Genomic DNA, 20,530 nt, shown 5'->3' on the forward strand with positions numbered 1-20,530 from the left:
GGGTGAGCTGTATTTCACCTACAGGCACGTTTATGGTTTATACATTATTTAAACAAAGAAAGGATCTGTATTTCCAACCCAATTTCTATCTGTCTTAAAAGTCAATCACAATTCAGGCTCCTCCTGAATAGAAGCTATTAATTACTTAAACTAGATTACAACAAAACACTGCTCTCAGACAGAGCTTCAAGAGCAGACATTGCATTTGAAAGAATATTCTGTCTATAATGGCACACTAGCCAAGTTAGTCTCTCCACATATCAAAATAATATATTTCAATATTGGGAAGAACAATTAAATACAACTGTATCTTCAAGTAACCTACTTAGTTTAGAAGTATGAAGATTGTTTGAAAGTGAGAAACAAAAGTACAAGCATAATGTTAGCTGGCACAAAACCTAGAGATGAAAGGGAGTTTAAGACTTCTGGTGCAACAGGGCCTGTCTCGTTGCTGTCCATTACTTCTGGTAGAGTTATATATCTGCTGATCGGCTTTGTCTTCTTCCAACTTGAAACCTTTCAGTAAAGCATCACTATGCTATGTTAAGTATGCAATACATAAAGATTGCTAGAAACAAAAGCTGATAAAAACTGTAAAAGAACCCTTGTATTCTTCCTGTATTCTCGGTGAATTGAGGAAGTTTTGATTTTGGAAAAAGACACAGATATTGAAACCATTAAGTGGTTTGCTTTTTGTTTCGTAAGAACAGTTGAAGCAAACGCTTTCTGTGACTGAACTGTAAGCCAACCCCCCCAAATTTCAAGACAATTTACAGTCTTTGATATCTTCCTTCATCTTTTTCCAAAGAAGGATCTTAAGAAGTAACTGCTTAACACTACAATTAACACTTGCTAGAATCTTGATGCTATTGGTTGGCTGGGGATTTTTTTTTTAAGCAGAAATATACCTATTTTTAAGAAGTACACCAACCTAAGAAGCTTCTGAAAGAGTTATTTTGTCCATAGAACAGACAATGACCGCACCAATTTCCTCCTACATTGCCTTCAAATCAGCTGCCTTGATCAAGAGGAAATGTCTAGAGAGAGTTTTGTCACCACCTGATGCAACTTTTATCTCCATCAAAGCTTTTAAGAGCAGCAGCAGTCACGGTGACTTGAACATGTTATCATAAATTTAGGTTAGACTGCAGTCACACAGCAACTATTTCCCAATGCTATTAATACTGCAGTTGAGATAAAAGGATGCGTATCTTGCAGTAGCAGTGCTCTAAAACAGTACGTTAACCCTCTACAACAGACTATTAACCAGTGACAACACCTGTGAATGCAAACATTCTGAACATCACAGAACTGATGTTCAGAACTGACCAAAAGTAACCTTTAACTCAAAAAATTGAAATAACTGAAAAACAAGCAAAAAAAAAACCTCTTCCACATGCTTAACAAGTTACTTAAGATTTGTTAGTGCATGTGTCAATCTTACTTTTAGCAGAGAATTTGTTCTCCTTCCTGGTTCGTCCTGTTTTCTTTAGGCAGCCATCACAGACAAAGCTGAAGCAAAAATAGGAGAAAGTGAAAAACCACCCCAAGTCAGACAGTGAAGTTCCTTAGCATCTTACCATTAAAAACAAAATCGTTTACCAGATCTTATCTGGTCTGCAAAGTACCGTAACTGAAATTTTAAATACAAGACAGCACAAAGAACAGCGCCAGCAGAAATGGCTCAGCTGTTTCAGAGCTACAGAGGAGGATCTAAGCTCCAGGGGGCGCATCTCCTGTCAGTCACCCATGTCACCACCTGCAAGCCCAGGAAACAGGGTCTCCACTGGCAGGCCTAACAATATTGGGTTAAAGTGTTCTTGGAAGAAGTAGTCTCAAACTGCTGTCTCTGATGAATACCAGGATACTGCAATACATAAAGCAAGGGGCTGAATTTTTTTCTGACCACCCAAGTACACTCTAGCATGAAATAACAGGCAGATTCTTTCTCTGTTACAGGATGTCTACCCTCTTTTGCAGCAGTGCGGATGGGACAACAGAATGGTAGACGTCATAGCTTGTGTGTCAAGAAAGGGAACACGAACCCTTATCGAGCTTTATCTACACATCATTTATCAGCTTCTTTAAAAAGCTTTTCAAGTAATCAGAAAAATAAAAAGCAGTATTTTGATCAAGAACTATGGAGTATCTAAAGACTAGACTGTTTTTCAGATTTAATTTGATCACCGAGATCAAAAAAGTGATTTCACCTGTTAAATTCTTTAGCAGTTACTAATTTTTCTGAAGATGACAAAGTAATGACTTGTATACAAAATAAACCAGTATGAAATTGTTGCCAGAACCAAAACATCTTTTCATGAAGAACTAGTACCTTTAAACATAAAAGCTAAAATGTAAGGCTGAAAGGCCCAATAAACGAATGTTAGAAACATTTAAGATTAGAAACAACTCCACACCAAACACTAAGATGTGATGTTTAAATTTGATGTTATCCTATATATTCCATAAAATTTTCAGGTGAAAATGCAACTTTCATTAGACTCTCTTAAATATAACCAATACAAGGAAGTTTATGCACTGACTCTAGTAAATCCGTCATATACTCTCTACTTAAGGAGAAACACCTCACCCAGAAGGCCAGATTATCTCATTATGAAGAACACAGATCTGGTGCATTTTTCTTCCACACTCTATACATTCAACAAATCTGTCAAAGGAAAAAGAGGGAGAATGGAAGCAAGGTTAGTAATATCATTACTTGCTTGTATATCTTGTTACATTTTATTAGAGGAGTTCTAGCATTTAGGCTCTTGAGCCTATTTAACATAGAGGGCACATCTATGCTGAGAACAGCCTCCAGAACGAGTTAAGAATTTGCCAGCTCAAGTCAGGTAGACTATGCAGGGACACATTATTATTACCATTTGCTTGCCTTACTGCCATCCACTCCACTCATTTTTTTAAAGTGAAGCCCTTCTAAGGATAAAATCTGTAAACTGCTTGTTGCTATAATGAAGAGAGGAAAATGGATTCACAGGTCTCAGAAGCGAAGAACCAGGAGAAATAGTTGGCTGTTAGTTGCCCCACTATGCTTGAAGCCTGGGGTACATTGCAAATATACTGCAGAAAGGTGGGAAGGAAGAAAACAGAAGCAATGTCAAAGTCACTTTCAGAAGACTAGCAGAGATTTAAGGACAACTGAGGTAAGTGATATGGTCTACTTCACAGATGTTGGTGAATATAATTCCCCAAAATACTTAAGGTATCAGGACAATCCGACTCCTTTTAAACATGTCTGTCTACAAGAGTCTGAGACTTTGAATGAATCAGCTGTCATTTATGTAGGGCATATGGTATCATACTGTAAGTTCGGCTTGTATTCTAGTATTAGACTGCATCTTCACTATAACAAAGGGAAAGAACACTTATGAATCAAGTTACTATTCTCCTTCCCACAGCCCTTGTAAAACAGAAGAACTGGCTGACCCTTATGCCCACAGAAGTATGGTGTGGGAAGAATACATATCCTTTTTGCTCATTCATTTGAGAATGAAGGTAATGTTTGCAGAGTAACAGCATAGGTGTATAATGCAGGAATATGTAAAGTGGTTTCAAAAAACCCACCAAGACTATAAAGAAAAGCAGCTGAGTCACCATCATCTTAATTTTACTGAACATCTACAGTTCTGCTTCCAGAGAAGTGTAGAAGAACTGGCTGATTCAAATTTAACAACTTTCCCTTCTACTACAGCTGCCTGTAAAATATGACAACTAGAAAAGCCAACAGCACCAGAAGAGCTACTGCCAAATGACCCAAATCAGTTCTGAGACTTGAGCATTTGGCACAACAGGGTTTCAAAGCAGAGTTATCTGCATTCATCTTTCTGTTGAATCCACATTCAAGACAAAAAAAGCACTAATTTTGGCCCATATATACACCGTTACATATTTTTCAAGCACAGCTGTGGTGGTTTGGGTTCTCAGGACAGAATGCCAGATATGCTGCTTACTGAGCAGCCCCTGCCAGGTAACAGAGCTACATAAAATTTGGAAAACATCAAAAAACAAAGCTGATGGTGAATGAATAACATGTATTTTACAAAATAGTTATAATGAAACGAGGATTATTCAAAGTGTGACAGCATTACTTACAGTTCAGGGTCCAGTGTATCATTTTTCCTTTTTGAAAACTGTTCTTTGTTTATCGTGCTACAGAGAAACAGGCAATAAAACTCAGTTTTAACACAAGACAACATACATACACACCATATCACACACATCCACACACCAAGACAAAACTTGCAAGCAGATTTTTTTAAACACTCACTGGAACTACAAGGAAAGGAATTGTGCTTCACAAAATGACAGACAACTAAAATACATGCCACCCTTTACTTTGCCCAAGGAAAACATTCTTTTCTATGGGACAATAGCTTATAGAGAACCACACTGCACCCTTATTCAGTTTTACTACAGGATAAATGGTAAAACTTGCCGACATTCAAGTTTTGGACCAGTCTGTCAGTATTTCATAGTGAAAGTACTATTTCATAGGCTTCTCTGATATTCTGAGGGCAGAGAATTTCAATTATCTTTGATTACTGAGAAAGGTAGGTGATCTTATTTCAGATTCCCCTAGCCCTCCTCCTAAATTTCAAATGATAAATTTCAGCTTCCAAACCCTACAACCCCAGCCCAGCCATTACTCTACATATCTTTACCTTCCCTACAGCATTTGCAAAGCTAGAAATCCCATCTTTTTGACAGTGAGGTCCCAATTATCTTTTACACCAGTCTGGTTCAAAACAGTCAGGAACAATCATACAAGAATACCCAGATCTCTGAGAATTTACCCCAAAGAGGGTGCTGTAAAATGTGAGATGATCGGTATGTACCTCTCTAAGATGCAATGAGACCCCCAATGCAATTTGCATGAGGTGCATTAAACCTTCCTGTCCTTTTCTTTCAGTGTTTATTCTGAATAATGCCACCTGCAGAATACTTCAAGCTCCTTAGCAGACTAATGAGGAAGCTTCACTCAGTTACCTCAAATAACTATAATATGATGACCAGAAGTGCAAACAGGACCTAACACACACATTACTGATTTCTTCTTTACTTTTGTTCATTTTAACTATAGGTTGTGGGAAGAGAGGAAGGGAGCAGGATCTCTATGCCCCAGTAAAATGAGTTCCTAAGAGGAAGCCTGTAAGCAGGTGAGAGAACATTCAAAAGTGTACTTGCTCCTCATGTGCAGCCTATAGCCTCCATCCTCACTACACACAACCAAGCATTTCAATCAGCTACGAAAAGGAATACCAAGAGCTGGAAGTATATTCTTACCATTGCTTGTGTTCAAAAAACCTTTTTATTATTTTAATTATTGAAAAAGATTTGTATCTAGTACCTGTGTTTGATTTTTACACTAGATTTGAGAGAGTACTCTATGCTGCCTTCTATCCTGACCCAAAGGTTTGTGGCAAACCATTCCAACTTATGTGTATGAGAAAGATCATGCTCTCTCAGCAGCTGAACAAAAATTTATATATAAACATGAATATATCTGATTTTTATTTATACACAGATTTACATGTATATAGATACTTGCTTCTCATATATAAGTACTTCATATCCTACATCTCGTATTAACAAAACTGGACAATACTGATTAAACTTTGAGTCTTTGCTTCTAGTACAGTAGTAATCTGTACTACCCACGGGGGCGTGGCCCATTGTACTGACCAGTATACAAACATTATTTCTTCCCTTTTCCTTCCAGAAAGGCAGATGTACTCTTACATCTTCTCAAGCCCCAAGGGATTCTTTCACTGTTCTAGATATAACCATCAGCATTGCCAGGATTTAGTAACACGCTGCTGAAGACAACCTGTGCTTCCAGTGAAGATAAACTCCATTTGTCCAATTACCAACTTTGACAACTCACCCCCTGGCTTCAGACTTTCCCACGTTCCTCACTTACTTCTACCTGCAGCGTTCCTGCAATGCCCTCCCCCCAAAGAGCTTTCTTCAACAGCTCAAATAGTAACTGCTTGGCACTCATCTGCCCCTCAATGGATTCCTCCAAAAATTCCGTTTCAAGAATTTTTTGGGGAGGTGCGAGGAGGTTACAGCAGAATGAAAGACTGCCCCAACAGTTTGCCACCAGCCTGGAAAGGCAACTAAATCCATGCACTACCTTTTACTGTGATCTCCTCAACAACTGCACGGTATTTCTCATAAGCAGATGGCACTCCAACAGTAAAATGTTTGTACGGCTTAAGGAAGTTGCCTGCTTCTGATTTGGATGAAAAACAATCTGAAGCTGAATACAAGTTTAATAGAATAGCCAGTCTATAAACAGAATGGGGTACGCTTGACTCTTTCAAACTAAGTCTGACACCTACCTGCCTGCAGGCACGGTTGCTTTTCTGCAATAGAACACTTTCACATTTTTCAGGAAAAAAGTGGTTCTCCTTCCCCTCTATTGATATAGTTGTAATTTCAAGCACTAAGTGCTTATTTCTCATTACTGTTCAGTCAGTCCAGATTTAAAAAAATATCTAGAGCACAAGTCCAGGCTTTTATAAAGAATATCTGATCCAACTTCTGCTAGCCTACAAACAGCAAGGGTTACCTAAAACTAAAATCCTTCCCTTTGAGAAAGCACTATAGACCAACACAGAGCTTATGAACACACAGCCCAAGCAAACACAGGCAACTCACGTTTGAGGTTGTGATGGGTCATCTCCCAGAGAAACGCTCTCCCCTTGGATTTCGTTGAAGCACTTCTCACAGAAATGATACCTGTCAGCAAGAAGGCCATATTTGGGTGAACTGCTCCGTCCACACAACATAGCCCAAGCCAAGCAACGGAGCCACCAATCACAGCAGGCCAAGGAAGGGACAGGAGCAGAGAGCAGGTCATCAACGGCGACAAGGATATTCAGTGATGCAGATTTATGGGCCCCACATTGTGTTTAGTTGGTTTGGTTTTTTGGTTTGTGGGTTTTTTTTGTGCAATCAAAGCCAAGTGCAGACAATGACAAGCATGAAGGGAAAATAAAAAGTAACACACACACAAAGAAATGGGGGTTTACAGGACAAAAACAAAAACACAGAAGCAGGACAAGACAACACAAAGCAGAAAGCCAAGGCAAAGCACAGATTAGCATTAAATCTCAAATGGGTTCACAAACAGCATATGATTAAAACAAAATAAACAAGAGCATTCTATTTTAGCATACCCATACCCTCTTCATTTTAATAATCCATGCCATGTACAGCAAAGAATTAAAATGAGAAAGGGGAAAGAGCAGAAGGAAGGAAGAACTGCTACTCTGACTTGTGCATCAGCACAGCAGTTCTGCTGGCAGGAGGATCTGCAGGAGATCGATGGAAGAGCGGTAGTCTCCCATCTTAAATGTATAAATGCTGAAAGGCCACAGGATTCTCTCCCAGTTGAAAGGGAAAGCTAAACATCAGAAGCTTAAAGAGCAATAAAATCTGTCCTCAAAATCTTACATGCATTAATTATATAACTGTCAAAATGTATGTTAACTAATACCTGACACTAACTACACATATAATGCTTTACATTGATATGACTGCCATAGCCCAGTTTGAGTGTAGAACAGCCTGGGTATCAATACAGCAAGCATTACAGAGAAAGATTTCATTTACAGTTGAACAAAATAGCAGTTAAGTCAAGATTCTACCCCAGCCCTCACAAATGCACTAAAACTGCAGCCTCTTCATTACTAAGGCATGTTAATTGAGTGCATAAGACATCTAAAAATAAAAAGAAATAAAATTCTAACAACTTTATTATAAAGCCATGCAAAGCAACACTATAGCAGCTGTTAAGCTAAAAAAATGAAACCCAGGTGTCTCAACCCTCTCAAAATTTTCATCTGAGATGATGCAGAGGATAGTCCTTCTAGAACTGTACATTTCAGTCTATAGATATATATGCTTGTGTGTATATAACAATTTACACATCACATGTATGCATGTGTTATAGTGCAAACATTCCTTTCTAAAGTTTGAAAACATGTAAAGCATGTCAGATTTTTGAACAACAGTCTTTTGGTCCATCTAACGCTTGCCCACATATAAGCATAAGCAGAAGATACTAACTAATGATACCAAAAGCTCTACACTATAGAAGTCTGAAACTACAATAGTTATTATGTGATACTATAAGCTTATTTTCTACTTCACACTCCTAAAAACCTCCATTCACTACTACAAACCTTTATGAAGCCTAAGACAGTTAAAATACAACTCCTGTAGCTCTTTGGTTGCTTTCACCTGACCAGGTGCATAAGCAAGCTACAATTCTTGCAACATCTTCTTGGCTTTCAGGTAAAAGCCGTCACATTTTTGTTGTTTGGGGATTGTTTTGTTGGAAAGAATGGAGAGCAGGAACTAAATTGATGGAGGTGACAGAGTTCGGAGGTAACCAGCCCTCTGCTCTAACAGATGCATTATGGTGACAGGCCAGGGGACATAGCCCTGTTATAGCATATATTCCCGATTCTTCCTACCTCGCTTCCCCAGTTGGCAGAGACACCTAGCAAGAAACCTTTCCGAAGTCAAATAGGTTTAAATCCCTTAATAAACCCAAAGACAAAAAAAAATTTAAAAAAAGCCATAGAAGTGACAGCACTTCACATAGCTGCTGACAGCTATTGCAAAGGAACTCCCTTAAGGAAACTTGGGAGCAAGCATCAATCTACTGAAGATCTGAATACACATATCTTCCAATGAAGATCTGCACCACAAAAGTAAGTTTACTCTTCAGTGTTAACATCACGAGAAAAACAAAGACTTGCCAAGTATAGTATGTATTATGAGCATTAATATACTTGCTGCATAGTTTACTCAGTGTTCTGCATGAAAAATACTGCTGCATGGTAGGAAGGAAAAGACAAGACATATATGATTTTTAGATAACTGAAGATTTAATTAACTGCAGGATCAAAGTTTAGTAAAACAGCATGTTTCTGCAAACAGAAGAGGAAGAGCAAAAACTGCAGTGAACTTTTGCAGAAAGAAATCATGAACACACAAGGTAAACTATTAAAGAGAAATTCCAGCAAATTTTTTATCTTAAAACACAAAGGTGTACACATATAAAGAGGGTGTACAGATAAATACATGCATGCCTTTTAACAGATTGATTGCAGCATGCAAAAAACCACACCAAGCGAGTTTTTCCTTACCTGTTCTGGTAACTGTAGTAAGTGGCATCTCGAGGGATTGTGCACAGCTGTTTGCCATAGCAACACAAAGTCTGTGGCGAGAACTCCAACTGCAAAGAGGAATGGGTTGTCTTAGTACTTGTACATGTTTTCACTTGCTCTCCATGGGAAGCAAGTGTGACCCAGACAACGATCATTTGCACCTTATTCTGTGCACAGATCTCACAGTACGGCAAGTGTATGAAGTACTAGCGTCATAAGACGTGTTCAATAGTCTGTTATTCTCAACTTAGCTCCTCTCCAAAGATAGAAAGCATATCAAAACAAGACAGTGGAAATACAGTCTCAATAACAGCGAAACAGAGAGCACTTCTGCAGTAACAAAACCAAATCTGTTCTATTTGCAATAGCAAACGGGTTCACCCTAATCAAAGTAAGTTAAGTCTTCAGCTACTGGCCTCCCCCCCTCCAAGGGCTTACATACAAATAGATGATTTAAGCACTAGATGGAATTAGAAGATCCATAAAAACCTCAAAAATCAGATCACTTGGGATTGCTAAATCCTGGGAAACTTTCAAAATTTTCAACACACCATAACTGCTAACAACTTCAACTGCTGTATTCTTCCCCCGTTCAACACCAGGAACCAAACAGCAGAATAAAACTACTTATTTTCTTACCTTTCTTCCACAGCAATAACCAAGGCTCTGCATAACTGGGTCAATTTCTTGCTCAAACACCTCTGCCAGTTTGGAACAGTACTTATATACCCGGGATGTTTTACGATTATATAGCCAGGCATTATTGAACATGAGCCAGATGTCATCTACATATTGCCATGGCTCTTGATACTGTCCTGTGTCTAACTTCCTCTTGATAGTAGAAAGGTCCATGGGGTTCTTCACTATGTCAAAATAATCCTGCAAAAATACGCAGCGTATCAACACACTACCACAGAACTACGCTGTGACATGACAGCATGTGCATTCTCAGCATATAAATTCTTCTGCAGTACATCAAGAAAAACAGGTTCCTCCCTGACTTGATTGTCAAACTGCTTGTGACATACAGCGTAATCTCTAAGCAATACTGTATCACTCTCCAGTGCTTCCTTTTCATTATTCCTTTATTTCTCAGGCTTTATTGCTCTTCCACTCCTGATAAAATAAAGCCAGTCTAATTTTAGTCAGAAAACAAGTATTACAGAAAGTAGGAAATGGCAGTGTTTTTGTCGCTACTGTGGCCTGAGGAAATACACAAGAGCATTTACAGAAAGCAACTATTTTTAGTAGACCAGACAACCTATTAAACAAAAAGAAGTAACTTTATTAGATGACAAAAGAGAACATGTTTCCTCTAAAGAATGCCTTTTTCCAATTCCTCCCCCCCAGCAGTTGTAGAACCATTTCTTGTACAAAAGTCCTCAGAATATGACAGCCAATTGAGAGCTTGTTAAAGAATATTAGCAACATTTAGGCCTGCTTATAATGCAGCAGGTCTTGAATGTTTGCAGTATCTAGCCTAAAAGAAACCAACATTGATACCAAACAAAACCTTCCAGGCAAAAAACATTGCCCAAAGCACCTAAGCAAGACATGTGTGTGTACATATTTGTATATAAATAGTAAACTTGTGTGGTCAACAGTTTAACACACAGATCCTTGAAGGACAGTAATGTCTTCTGAAGACAATTCTAAAACAAGCAGAAAATTTGACCTAAACAAAAAGTAAAAGTTGAATAATGTCCTCCTTGCTCTTAACAGATTACTAATCACTGATGGATATATATTTTTTAAGTGGTCTTGACCTGCCTAACTTCCCACATATTCAGCCAAGTTTATATTTGATGAGAAACACCTATGGAATTCAGCAATAGATGCATCATCCATAAAAAGCCCCCACAGAACTGGGGATCTGTCTGTAGTCACTTCCATGTATAAAACTTACTTATCAAAAGAAAAACAGAACAAACTTTTGAAAAAAACAAACTTCCCTAAGTCAGACATTATGTTCCACTGCCTAAGCTAAACTTCTTCAAATTCATCAACATAAAAATGTTAACAAGACAGACTTAAGCTGTTCTCAAACAGGTATGTCATAACGTAGTAGTTTTGAATTAAAGCCAGGAAAGTATCTTGCAATTCCACTCACAGGAATTCCTAGTAGTTGGGGATCCACAGGCTGTCGAAATGGAAGAGACTCTGGATCCTGACGGTAAAGTGCCTCCAGTGTTGGCATAAGCGCCTGCCGCAACTCTTCTGGCTTGAAAACTTTTGAAAAACAATCAATATTGGAAAGATAACAGAAACAGCTGTAAGCAAGAAACCTACTGGAAAATGTGAGGTCTGTGGAAAAAGACTACAGACAATGGGTATGAGTTACTCAGCAAGGCTTATTTATCCTCTGCAACACCGAGTTCTGAGGAGGATATTAAAAATGATCACCTGGACACAAGGAGGTGGCCAAAATATTAAAGAGAACCTTGTTTTTATCATAGGAAGATACTGCTAAATTTAACAGAGCTGGTTTACATTCCAAAATCGGCCCTTCTCTGAGGTCCCAAGAAAAAATTTGTCTAGAAAATGTAACTGAGGAGTATTTCAAATCTCTATTGTATTGACAATTTTATTAAGCCTTAATGTCTAACACTAAAGCCTTAAACAACTTGCCCAAAGCCAATTACAAGCACATTTTTGTCCAAAAGCCACAAAGAACAATCCATATAAGCCTACTGAGTACCAGTGAAGAAAGCTCAGGTTTTTTTCCCCAAAGGCTTCTCTAGGGAGATGCAGTGAATTTCAGTCAAAACCATGTTCCTACTCACTTTTTTTCTTAGACTGCCCAGCTGCTGGAGAAGACTGAGTAGCTGGAGTATTAGGTCTTTCTTCCCCCTCTGGTATTTCAGTCTTCACTTCAGATTTCTTCTCTTCTTGTTCCATTGGGTCTGGTTTACATTCCTCCATGACTGGTTCTACTTTAACCTGGAAAGTAGTTTGGAGCCTGTCACTTAGTCTCCTGTGAAGTCACCCATCCACATTTCTGTCCTTTAAACTTCTGTGCCACCCTGCCCACCTCTCTTCCCTAGGAATAAGGGTATCTACTTTGTAGTCATAACTTGCCTAAAACTTGAGCAGATGTGCTAGTACCCATTTAAACATTGCAGTAGTAGCAATGATGAGCTGCTAACCAGTTATGAGCTGCAAGCAGACACACAGGTACTCCTCTGGCTCTTCAGGCAGGTCTGACACTCTCTCCTACACTGGGGCTGCCAGGGTGGGGCTGCTGGTAGCCACACCCCTAAATGTCCTCAGTGTCAAGTTGTCAAAGCCCAGTAAAGCAGCCCATCACGTATAAATCGCTATTCTAACATTTAACAGCTGCCAATACCATCTGAAGGACTGACCTGAGTGCCCTCTTACACTGGTATTTATCAAAAAGCCTCCCAGCTGCAACCACATTATCATGGTTCTTCCTGTTGCCCCAGCTTCTACCACCATTTCACCACAAAACAGAGACCCTTCTTTAGGAAGAATTAGAGGAAGACAACAATCAAAGCAGCAGCAGGGAGCACCTACAGCTCTCACTGAGCTCTGGAAGGAATGGGTTGCATGGAGACAGAAAGCACCTAGCAGCACTAGATAAAGATATTCTACACCCAACAACTAGCTGACAGTCTCACCTCAGACTTCTCCTCCATTTGCAGCTCCGTTTGTTCTGGCTCCCCTTCCTCTGTTTTAATTTCCATTTTCACTTCCTGCAAGGGTGGCTGCTGCTGCTGCTCTGGAACAGTCTGCTGAGAGTTCACCTCTGTGCTGCTGGTGGATGGGGGATTGGATACCTGCCCATCAATGCTTACTGCTGGCTGTGAAAGCTGAGGGAGCAAAACACACATTACAAACAGGCTTCTAATGAAGATATTTTTCTCTAATCTACCTTTTACCTATACTATGTTTCCACCATGTTTATGTGTGCTCTAGTCCTACATGCCTCACCTGATGAACATACTGCTACATACTAAAATTACAGAAAAAAATGCAACAGCAACATGAACTGGAAGGCCTAATATATAGATAATTATATACTGTTGCCCTGTTTTACACAACCACTATACGTATGTAGACATAACTAAAGACGTCATCCAAATTTCACAGTGGATTTCAAAACACGTACTAGAATTCTGAAAAAAACTCCCTCTCTGGAAATGCCAGATTATCTATAGACCTGTCTTGATGCAAGAAGGTTACTTCCCAAATGCAGTAAAACTTATTTTGATATTAAACATGCCAGGAGCTACCTCCATTATCCTAGTCTCACACAAAAATAGAGACTAACTGAAAATTAAACCTTACACTTAAGCAGTTGGAGGGAAAACACAACTGAAGTATTTCCTTACAGGTGTTGTGGGGTGCTGAGGCTGCAACGGCGCTGTTGGTGTGGGAACAGATGCAGTCGTGCTCTGCTGTGACAAGGGTTGCTGCTGTTGTTCTGCAGAAGGGGTAACTGGAACTGGAGGCTGGACTTGTGGAGGCAGCTGTGCCTGTGGAGGCGTTGGAGTCTGCCTTTGAGGGGGGTGCAGAGTTTGTGACTGTGGCCCAGGTGGCATTGCCTGAGGAGTAGGTGTGGGGGCAGTAGTGGCAGCTGCTGCTGCCTGCTGTTGCTGTGACCCCAAGCCTGGGGGCGTGTGGTGAGGTGTTGGGGTTCGACTAGGTACTGGAGAAGGAGAATTTCGGTGCATGGGAGGCTGTGGAAGAGGTGGGCAGTGAATATGGCTCCCTTGAGAACCTGGAGCCATGGCAGGAGAATTCACAGGACAGGAAGCACTGGTCATTTGTGCCTGTGGGAAAATAAGTACACATTTGCAATGATGTGGAATAGAAAAGAAGAGGAATTACTGTCAAATGGCTGTTTTCCCGCAGTTATTGGCATACTATTAATAGTGCAACAAATTATCTGTTCGTTTTTTCTCTATTTCAAGAAGAGAAACAGTCTATTCAATTTCTTTTGCTCCACACAAACATAAAGTTGTTTTAAAGTTTATTCAGCTTTAAAAGAGATGTTTCAATAGAATAACTCATACTTCTTGATATGTTTAAAGAATGGCACCCCTACATTCCCCAGTTTGCAAAGCGCTTCTTTCTAAACCTGCAGATTTGTTCATCCTGGATATGTGACAATGCACCACAGTGAAAAACTGCATTCAAATACACTTAGTGTGCCCATGCCCCCACCCCCAAGACTAGAAACTGAATTTATCATCAGAAGAAGTACAGCCGTAACTGTACCATCAAGAGATTACAAAAAGATTGCATTCGTCAAGGAAAAAAAGCTGTCACTCCACAGTAATCTTGCCTGCAAACTAGGAAGAAGCATCAATGAGAAGCAAACTGACATTCCCTACTTCTTCCTGGCCTGAAAGGTTCTTGCTGAAAGGGGAGAGGGAAATGACAAAAAGGAAACTGCTAGACTGTAAGCTCAGATCTTTAGTAGTGATAACCCTCCTATTCCTGCAAAGCCAGTAACACACATTGGTCCTGGACAGACATGCCTTTTTATGACTTATTCTTCCACAATCTCTTAATTTCTCAGGCTCTGCTGCCTTACTATTAAGCACGAAATTCTTAACTACTGCATGCTGAGTAACAATTTCTTCTTTGCACCCTAAAACCAAACTTAAATTCCTGTCACACTTAAACTTAAGCCTGAGCATAGGCCAACAATGTTTCACCCTTGCCATTCCCAGTGCCACAACAGGAAAATGCAGAATCTCAATAAATTAATTCAGTTGACTATAATTCCAAAAGCATCTTAAGAAAACAAGTTCTTCATTACCACTAACTGAACAATGAAACTTGTATATGACAGAGCCCACTGATACCACTTCCAGAAATGAGAAGCTTACTTGAGAAACTGGTGTCTGATTGCCAGGCTGAGTCATAGGCATGCTCGCTGTGTTCATTCCCGGGGAAGAAGCAGGGAACTGGGTCTGTTGTAGAAACTGATTCTGACCAGGAGGCTGGCCGACTCCTGGCTGCTGAATACGTGAAGGAAATCCCATCTGTTAGGAAAGAAAGGAACTCATTTCACACAATGTGCGTACACCTCCGTAACATTTCACAAAAAAACACGTTTATCTTGTTGCAGAAATTGATGCTTGCCGCTTATCTGTAGGATACAAGATGGAAAACCTGCTTATAGCTCCTCTCAAAAGACAGAAATAATGATGATTTTCCTTGTAAGCTAAGGAAAAGGATATTGATTTTAGATTGGGACTGTGACCTAAGATTTATCTTTGTTCCTTGTTTTAAAGATGCAACGGTACAAAAAAAACAATTAAACTTAATTTTTAGGCAACTTTTACCACCAAGGTCTAAAGGCTTATCATAGACCAGACAGATTTTTCAGTGGAGGTGCAACAGAGGGAACCAAATGGTCAAAAGAATGAAGAAATAATGCTTGTTTTTTTAAAGTTTCTTTTAAATTTTTCATTTATTTATTTTAATGACACCACAGCCAACAGAAGCAAACCTGTGAGCTCAACACCCTGGACGAAAGACACACTGACCTGGTTCATGGCCCCAGCCTGGCTTAGCTGTCCAGGGTGCTGAAGAGGAGGGGTTTGCCGGGGTCCCATCGGCGACAGCTGCATGTTCATCTGGCCAAACTGATTCATTCCTGTGCATTTGTGCCAAAAAAACCCAACAACTTATAAACAAAGGCCTGAATTCTCCTTTGGACACATTCAACATTAGGAGAAGAAATGCTGTCAGTTTCCTCCCAATTTCATTTTCTAGCAACTAGTTTTCAAGCATACAATAGTATAAAGATTTCCTTCTATCAACCAGTTACATGGAACAATTTTAAATATCAAGTGTCCAAGCTTGATACTCCAGAACACAGAGTAGTATGTTTTCCCCCCCACCCCCCCCCCCCCCCCAAGACTTGTTTCCACTAACTATTATCAAAGCTCTGAAGTTTGAGAACTACGGGAGTACAAGATAAATAACCGAGTGTCACATCTGCTGCTGAAGATCAGCTTTTGAAGGGAAGTTGCACTATCTTAATTACATATTAGAAATTCATTTATTTAATCCCAAACTGCATCCTCACTACCTTAAGTACTTTGTATGTTGGCTAGAATACTCCTTGAATATGTAATAAAGGTTCCGTCCCTTCCTTCTGAGCAATAGTTCTCACCATCTTCCCACTGTAACCAAAACGTCCTCACCTAAGCTGGCTAGGCCCACCAAGTTTGACTGACCCCACCATCCTACATTCACACAACTGGAAGTTCCAAAAGCATCAAGCTTTTATTTAACAAAGCAAGCAGCTAACATGCAGCTCTTAAATTCAAAACAACATGTAATGCTATTAGATATGTATTTTTATATATATAGTTAAGTATTTTGTTCAATAGAGACAGCTACTGTCTTAATCAAATGGGAAAACTGCAGGTGAAACAAGGGCTATGACACTTCAGCAAGAGCAGCCCAATTGCAAGGTTCTTTCAAAATCACAGTAGCAAATTTTCTTCAGACATTTACCTGGCTGTGCCTGCATGCGATTCATCATCTGGTTTGGCACATTGGCACGTATCAGGGTTGGGTCAGGAAGAGGACCATCTGGAAAAAAGATATTGGAATAAGATTATGACATTTAGAAAACCACCAGGTTTTATCCACCAAACATTTTAGTGAGAGTTACACGCAAATCCATGTGTAAAAGGAAAAAAGATAACCCAAGCCTAGACAAAGGCCAGTAACTCTAAACTCCTGAAGAGTCCTCAAAGTGTGACGCAAAACCAGAAGCTTCCTTGAAAATATGAACACATCCCATTGACCGAAATATTCTATGACTTACAGAGCCAGCTTTCAGAAACTGAGGACAAATTTAAAGTATGTTACCGAGGTACAATGACAAACTCAGCAGCTCACAAACATTCCAGATCACAAGAACTTCTACCGACCACTCTACACTGTTACTGCACCCCTAGACTTAAAACACTATGAAAACTGTATTGTTCAACAGAGTAGTTATCAAAGCTCTGGGGTACTGGTCTGGGATAGAGTTAGTTATCTTCACAGTAGCTAGTATGGGGCTATGGTTTGGATTTGTGCTGAAAACAATGCTGATAATGTGGAGATTTTTTAGTTGTTGTTAAGTAGTCCTTACACTAGTTAAGGACTTGAACTTCCCATGCCCCGTCACACGCACAAGAAGGGTGGGGGGGGCACAGCCAGGACAGCTGAGCCCAACCGACCAAAGGGATATCCCCCACCATATGACATCATGCTCAGTTTATAAAGCTGGGGGAAGAAGGAAGGGGGGAACATTCAGAGCGATGGCGTTTGTCTTCCCAAGTAACCATTACGCATGATGGAGCCCTGCTTTCCTGGACATGGCTGAACACCTGCCTGCCCATGGGAAGCAGTCAATTAATTCCTTGTTTTGCTTTACTTGCCTGCGCAGCTTTTGCTTTACTTATTAAGCTGTCTTTATCTCAATCCATGAGTTCTCACTTTTACTGTTCTTATTCTCTCTGCCATCCCACCGGGGGGATTGAGCAAGTGGCTGTGTGGGGCTTGGTTGCCAGCTGGGGTTAAACCACAATTATGATAAAAAACCAAAAGTGTCACATGTACTGCTGACTATCAGCTTTTTACAGAAGTTACAGCATCAACCTTTAAGATTCTTTCTTGGATCTTGCTAATGCATCTCTAAATCTTGTTTTGACTTCAAGCAAAAGAAGGCCTAGAGCTGGATTTACCAAGATACACTCAAATTTAAGCAGGAGAAAAAGAACTCAGATTAAGATGCCTGTAGCATATGCCTGGAGCTACTGGATCTTTCTGCAGTGTTAGGAAAAAAGAGGAAACTTTGTCTCCTCAGTTGACTTACAAATTTTGACCCTAACTTCTTAAACAACTTATTACAGTGTCATTGACAGCTATACGTCTGTTCCCAAGAGGTGTCTTAAGAACCCAATTCTTAACTGTAAAGAACATGCAGGACTGAATGAATGATGGAGAAAATCCTTTTCTTCTGATAAGGAAGTTATCATGAGAGAGACAGGGGTGGGGTGGGGTGTCCTCTAGAAAATAGGTTTGCAGAACTGCTGCACTTAGTTTTAAGAAAGTGTAGAACAAAAAAAATTATCTTAAAGCAGACTTTGGCTCAAAGAGTTAAAAAAGTTAGTTCTCTTTTGCAGTTAAATCAGAGTAAGGGATGCAATTCTACTTAGGAATGTACAGTTTTAAATCCTGTACTTCAATTATTTACAGAACTTAACTGGAAGTAGATTATAATGTTTATAAGATCATAAGTTGCCTTTTTCCACTTTCTATCATCCACAATAACTAGCATTACTTGTTTTTATCTGTTACCAAATAAAAATTTGCTAGATACTTGACAGCCTACAGCACCTCATCCCTTCCTAATGTCATAAAGAGACATTACACTATTTAGCAGCATGAGTTTTAATCATTAACTCCTCTCCAAAGTCAATTTTCTTCTAATATACAAATGCATGGTTAGCAAGGAATCTAATAGTAGTAATAACCTGTTTATCATTAGTTAGGAACGACAGTTCGTGTAACAGAACTAGTGTGAAATACAAGACAGCTGCATGGCAAAAAAGTGAAATCTGGTTTTCATTGCATGCCGGAAAGGCCACTTATCCAAAAAACCAAATGTGGCTTAGAGCAAGTACTATCTAACCTTTCAGAAGTATAAATAGCTAAGCATTCCAATCATCATATTCTCTGTTTAGCAACAATAGTAATAGTGATGATCATTTGAACACCACACAACTAAATATTGTGAAAATATATTTCTCTTACAGTAACCAAAGTTATCTCTAAATCAATTAATTCTAGAAGTATATCTAATGAGACTGAAGTTCTATGACATTAAGAAAGCAACTTAATCTCCGTACCATCCACCTTCGAAGTATAGAAGCTTTCAATACTGCAATTTATTCAGAAGACTAAATGCTTTTTAGATGATCTATCATCATTATTTAACACATAAGCAAGGCAAACATTTTGCAAGTACTTCTGAACAGGAGAAAGTTCTGTTTAACATTGAGCAATCTAGGTACCAGTAAAACAAGAAGGGCAAAATGGTCACGAGCCTACCAAAATAGCAGCACAGGATTCCCGTGCACCAGGTAGTCAGTAACCCAACTGCTCTTACTTGCAGACATCCCTGGCTGGGGCTGTCCCATGTTGGGCCCTTGATTCATGGCAGCCTGGGGCATGCCCGGAGCATTTGGGATCATGTTTTGCTTCTGCAGCCTGGTTCTTCGTTTCTCCTCCAACTCCTTCTGGATCTTATAGATCTTCTCCGCTAGCAAGTGATAGTACTCTGCCTGTTGGGGAGGAATACACATCGGGAAATGAGAGGACACACACATTGAGGAAAGGCAACAGGGCCCAGTAACCCAAGCTTGGAAAAAAGAGCCTTACACACACACGTCTCGGCTTGGGTATGGGTGACTCTCCCTTTGCAGGGGCTGCAGGGCAGACAGCAGGGCAAAAAGGGCCACTGCTCAGGGCACTGCTGGCAACCACTATGCCAACACCAGACATTTCTCGTGTCTAACCCTTCTTTGGGAAAGTCACAGTGAAGAGCTTCACGCTGCCTTCAGGGGTCCCCAAGAAGTCTCAGGAACAGCACACCCCAACAGGAACCACCCTGACTCCAGGCACACCCAGGCAGAAACCTGGAGCTGGCTGGTCCCCAGACCCTATCCAGCAGCCCCTGAACACACGCCTCCTCAGCCTGGGACTCTCATCTGTGCTTTCACTCCTTTTCTTCCCCAACCACTACGGAATCAAGGCAGAGGCACACGCAACTGGACAACAGAAGATGGCATCTCACCCTGCTGTTTGCTGACTCATACATATCCCCTTCCACTTTCCGAGCATATGCCACCAGATTCTCCATACGCCGATCCTTCAGTGCTGCAGGGTCAGGAGTAGGAAATATGGCTTGGACTCTGAGAGGGGAAAGAAAAAAAAAAGGCACACAAGTGATCAGGATGTCCCCAGACTGGGACATGGGCACTAACCCCAGTGATCTGAACACAAAGCAGCAGGCAAATCTTCTGACAGGCTGCGGCATCGTTACTGCTCCTGGGAACACTGCCCCGTGTAGATGGCTTGAGTACAGAGTGGGACTCTTCCAATACAACGGTCCCAAACCAGCAGGTGCAGCTCCATTAATGACCAGGGAAGCAAGAATGTCTCTGCTTTCTCTTCTCTCAGACCCTGACAAAACTCACACACTGACGCCCCCTGGTTTTGGAAGCCAGGCTTCCTCCTGCACCCCACACACACACCTCAAAGGCAGCAACTCATGCAACAGG

The 20,530-nt window shown here is 40.3% G+C and overlaps 1 protein-coding gene across 1 annotated transcript in view; it reads right to left on the bottom strand.

Moving 5' to 3' along the window:
- Positions 1–20,530, bottom strand: part of EP300 (E1A binding protein p300) — a 64,615-nt gene that overhangs the window by 11,742 nt on the left and 32,343 nt on the right. Inside the window, exons 9-23 of the mRNA XM_064453664.1 lie at positions 20,044–20,161; positions 19,357–19,531; positions 16,707–16,784; positions 15,728–15,837; positions 15,065–15,220; positions 13,559–13,999; positions 12,845–13,036; positions 11,990–12,146; positions 11,317–11,435; positions 9,846–10,085; positions 9,186–9,274; positions 6,685–6,765; positions 4,114–4,170; positions 2,591–2,668; positions 1,445–1,512 (exon numbers count right to left, since the gene is read on the bottom strand). Coding sequence (XP_064309734.1) covers positions 1,445–1,512; positions 2,591–2,668; positions 4,114–4,170; positions 6,685–6,765; positions 9,186–9,274; positions 9,846–10,085; positions 11,317–11,435; positions 11,990–12,146; positions 12,845–13,036; positions 13,559–13,999; positions 15,065–15,220; positions 15,728–15,837; positions 16,707–16,784; positions 19,357–19,531; positions 20,044–20,161 — 2,159 coding nt within the window. The remainder of the gene's footprint in view (positions 1–1,444; positions 1,513–2,590; positions 2,669–4,113; positions 4,171–6,684; positions 6,766–9,185; positions 9,275–9,845; positions 10,086–11,316; positions 11,436–11,989; positions 12,147–12,844; positions 13,037–13,558; positions 14,000–15,064; positions 15,221–15,727; positions 15,838–16,706; positions 16,785–19,356; positions 19,532–20,043; positions 20,162–20,530) is intronic.

The sequence above is a fragment of the Phalacrocorax carbo genome, chromosome 1 (genome assembly GCF_963921805.1).
Source record: "Phalacrocorax carbo chromosome 1, bPhaCar2.1, whole genome shotgun sequence".
NCBI lineage: Eukaryota > Metazoa > Chordata > Aves > Suliformes > Phalacrocoracidae > Phalacrocorax > Phalacrocorax carbo.